We start from the raw sequence: 4,043 nt of genomic DNA on the forward strand, positions 1-4,043 counted from the left end.
GAGCTTGTTTTCAGCTCTTTGAAGGTCTGAATAACAACAAGCAGCTCTGGCTTGCCCTGAGGCACAACTTTCCCTTTCCTCCAGGTGGAAATGTGTTTGCAGCACATTCTCCCATTTAGTAAGCCCACTGTAGAATGGAATCCATCCTTTTTGGTCCCTTGGACATCCCCACATTGAAGCTTGCACCACTAAAAGATAGCTGTGTTAACCCTGGGCTGTGGTCATCTACAGATTTCTAGGTCACTGCTCTCATGACTTAACATCTTTTAACTTTGGGCTCACTGTCAGTCTTTCTACAATGCTTCTGTCATCATTCAGGGAGAACTGGACTGTCCCTATGTGGATCCTCTCAACACCTTAACCTCACAACCCCGGGACACTTCTCTTCCCAGGAGCTCATCTTTCCCTGTGACAGCTGCTCAGACCCATGACTCTATTTTCACTATCATACTGTCAGGTCACTGATTCTCAACCCACTTACCCTGTCCCGATCTTCACCAGCATTTTGATTTCTCTAAGACTTAGAGGGACTCCATGCTCCCCTTTCACTCTCCTGCCTTCTCATTGCCTGACTTCATTTTCCTGGTTTCTCAGTTTAAATCCCTTTATTGAGCATCTTCCATTGCATTCCATAAACCCATCACTCCCTTTCCTGTCTCTTCCTCCATTGTCTTCCTCTGGCATACATCCTTCTCTGGCTGACCCTCATTCTGTATCACTGTAATTCACTTCCTATCCTACCCCTGGCCTTGAGGATCTAAATATATCTAGAGAAAAACAGTGAAAATAGCTTACTTTAAATTCAACACATATCAAGTGACCCCTCTCTGTACGCTGGTAACATCTGGTTCATTTTCCTAATTTATATACCTTCATGCTTACCAAGATGATGACTCACACATTCTCTTCTTTCCTTGAGTCTCCAGTGCCAGTCTTCATGCTCACCTGATTAATTTCTATTTTACCAAGAATGAAGAAGAAATATATCAAAAGACGTTAAAATTGGTCAATCAATGAAATATTCAGTAGGGATTTTTTTTTAATTACACAGAAATATAAAAAGAAAAATCAGCTTAAAGAAGCCTATAATTGCACCATCTAGATAACCCTTGATGGCATTAAAAAATTAATACACGTACATGGTTAGAAAATCCAACAGCGCAGAAAAGCTGAAAATCAAAAGTAAAAGCACTCCTCCATCTCAGCATCCCTGCACCCCAAGGGCACTTTTGCTGTGGTTTCTGTGATTTCTTCCTTGAACATTTCTACTCATCTATATTTGTGCATTACCTACTTAAGCTTTAAAAACTGCTAGGAATGTTCATAGGTCTGTGACATCTTTACTTGGTAAGTTCATAGGCTTTTAAGAGATTTAAGCCAAAGGCAATCAGTTTTTTATTTAACATCAAATCATAGTTAGCAAAAATTATGTGACCATTTTGAAATTTTGTGAAATTATTTCAATTAAATTATCATGGAACACTTATGTTGCTTGTTTTTATTTTTATTTCTTGTTTAGTCTTTATGGTTTTATTTCATTATAGTACCCCCCCAAAATAAAAAAAAGGAATCAAGTGTCCTATTTTAAGATTTTCTTAAGGGCAATTTGTGCTTATTTATTTAAATTATAAAACACATGCTTACTAAAAAAAAAAATGGAGAACATTATAGTGAAATTTGAAGAATATAAAACCACTCATAACTCTACTACACTCAGTGACATTGTTAGCATTTGTTTACTTAGTGTTTTCTATTTCTATGTGTGCATTTGTGTAGAGAAAAGCTGTTTCTCCTACCTGTATATAGATATATGTACATGACTTCTACCGAAATATGTGGTTGAGACTATGCTGTGAGTCTATCTATATATACCTCTATATATTTATTTTCCATTTAGTATTGCATCAGCAGTATTTCCTGTGTCTTTAAAAATATGCTTCCATTTGTATGAACTTATGCAGTTTGATATCATTTTAGTACAGTAATAAAATACTCCAGCACACAGTATGGTGTTTAGGGACACATGGATGTGTAGTTCAGCTATCCCAAATTGCTACAGAAATGACAAATTGCGATAGTGCTTACCATTGGAAGGATGGCAGGCAGAAAGCAGAGAAGCTTGTGCAAAGATATGGGAATTAGTTCTCTATTCAGATGATAGGTTTAAGGATTTTTTAATAGCACAAAATCTATACACGTTCTTTTGCAGTTTTTTTTTCAGTATTATGTATTTTAAGAAAAGTTATTGGATATAGTAAGCCCATTTTCCACTGAGTCTAATTGCTTAATTATTATTTAATTTGAGGATCATTTTGGTTTTATTTGATATTTGTTATCATACAGAATATTATATGTGTATGACTTTTGGAGCTGGGGCAAGAACTCCAGTGTGCTGTCTACCCATATTGCTAGCTCTGGGGCTCTGGCTAATTTAATTAGACAGTGATTACTTCATTTGGGTCTTGTTATGTGGCATCTCTCTGTCTGGAGCAGTTTGGCAGTGAACTGGGACTCTCACCTGGAGAATGCCGGCCTCTAAAAGAGTGTGGGAGCATAGGTGTGTGGAAGATAAGGGAGCTGGGCCTGGGGGGAGAGGAACCTTGCAGGGGCTGAGAAGAGCAGTGAGCTTTGAAGGCTGGCCTTAAACTCAGCTGCTATGTCTTGGTGCATATGGCCATTTTGCGCTCTTGCAAGGTGGCGGAGCGGGTGTGGTATACCGTTAGAAATGGTTCTGTATTGATTGGATTGTCCGCACTTTGGCAGGTTGAGCTTTCTCTGCTTTTATTTCTTTAGAATTTATTCCAGCATTAAATCTCATAGATAGTGAGTTATATGTTTAAAAATGACTGTAATTTATGAGATATATTTGCTATTTCACATGATCATATTTAAAACTATGGTTATAGAGTACATAATGCTTTTATGGTATTTCATAATATATAAATAGTATTTCTTACCTTCCATGAATTATTTCATTAAGAACAGTAGGTGCAATTTTAGGCAAGACATTCGTTCATAATCTCCATTTACTAATTTTTATTTTTTTTAATAGAGTCATATTAAATCAGTAGATTCTGGAGAAACTAACATAGATGGAGCCATAGGTGAGTAGACCATAGGGAATTTTATACCTTTTGTTGAGATACTTTGATAATGTGGTTTGGAATGTGTAAACAACACTTAAAATTATTAACTGTATTTTAGGACCAACGGCCTCAGAAGAATTTATCAAGATCACATTGTCGGCATTTGAAGCTATAATACAGTATCCTATTTTCTTGAAAGACTACTGCTCCACGGTCAGTTCTAGCAACTTTTCCTTTACTTGGAAAGGGCCTATTTTGTGTGTGTTTGCCTCCTGCATGTTCCTCATGTGAAGAAGCCACTCAAAAAAGCTGTCCCCCTTGCAGGATGAACATAGAAAATCCTTTCCTTCTTTGTTGACTTTGTTTGACTTTTCTTTGTTCATTAGTCTTTTTCCCTCTCTCCACATCCTATTTCTAGCTTGCTCCTTCTTGCCTGATTGTTTGTTGTAACCACTCAGATATATATTTAAATGTTCAAGCATGGATACTTTTTAGTTATTTCTGTATAGTTCATTTCTAGCTTTACTGTGCTGGAGTCAGAGAAACACTTAAATTCAGTATAGTGAAGTACATTAAGACTTGCTTTATATAGCCCATTATAAAATTTTTTGGGGGATAGATTTTTTATGTGTTTGGAAGCATATGTATTTTGCAGTTCTTAGCTATAATATTCAAGACATATCCATTAGGTCAAATTTATTAGTCAACTTCTCATATATTTTAACTATCCTTACCAACTTTGGCCTGTTTTTCCTGTCAATTATTGAAGGAGATAGATATAAATCTCTCCTTTAGGGCCATTGTGAAGTTGGTTATTCTTTTTTATTTCTGTCAGTTCTAATTTTCTGTCGTGACACCATATCACTAGGTGATGCAAATTTAAAACAGATATTGTATAAAATTCACCTTTTTTCCCTTCGTCAGGATACTTTTATTGCTAACTCCTTTTTGTCTTGA

The 4,043-nt window shown here is 36.2% G+C and overlaps 1 protein-coding gene across 1 annotated transcript in view; it reads left to right on the top strand.

The window, feature by feature from the left end:
- Window positions 1-4,043, top strand: part of ULK4 (unc-51 like kinase 4) — a 350,684-nt gene that overhangs the window by 105,621 nt on the left and 241,020 nt on the right. The window contains exons 26-27 of the mRNA XM_012735176.1: window positions 3,053-3,104; window positions 3,205-3,299. Coding sequence (XP_012590630.1) covers window positions 3,053-3,104; window positions 3,205-3,299 — 147 coding nt within the window. The remainder of the gene's footprint in view (window positions 1-3,052; window positions 3,105-3,204; window positions 3,300-4,043) is intronic.

The sequence above is a fragment of the Condylura cristata genome, unplaced genomic scaffold (genome assembly GCF_000260355.1).
Source record: "Condylura cristata isolate star-nosed mole 26May11 unplaced genomic scaffold, ConCri1.0 scaffold00004, whole genome shotgun sequence".
In the NCBI taxonomy this organism is placed as follows: Eukaryota; Metazoa; Chordata; class Mammalia; order Eulipotyphla; family Talpidae; genus Condylura; species Condylura cristata.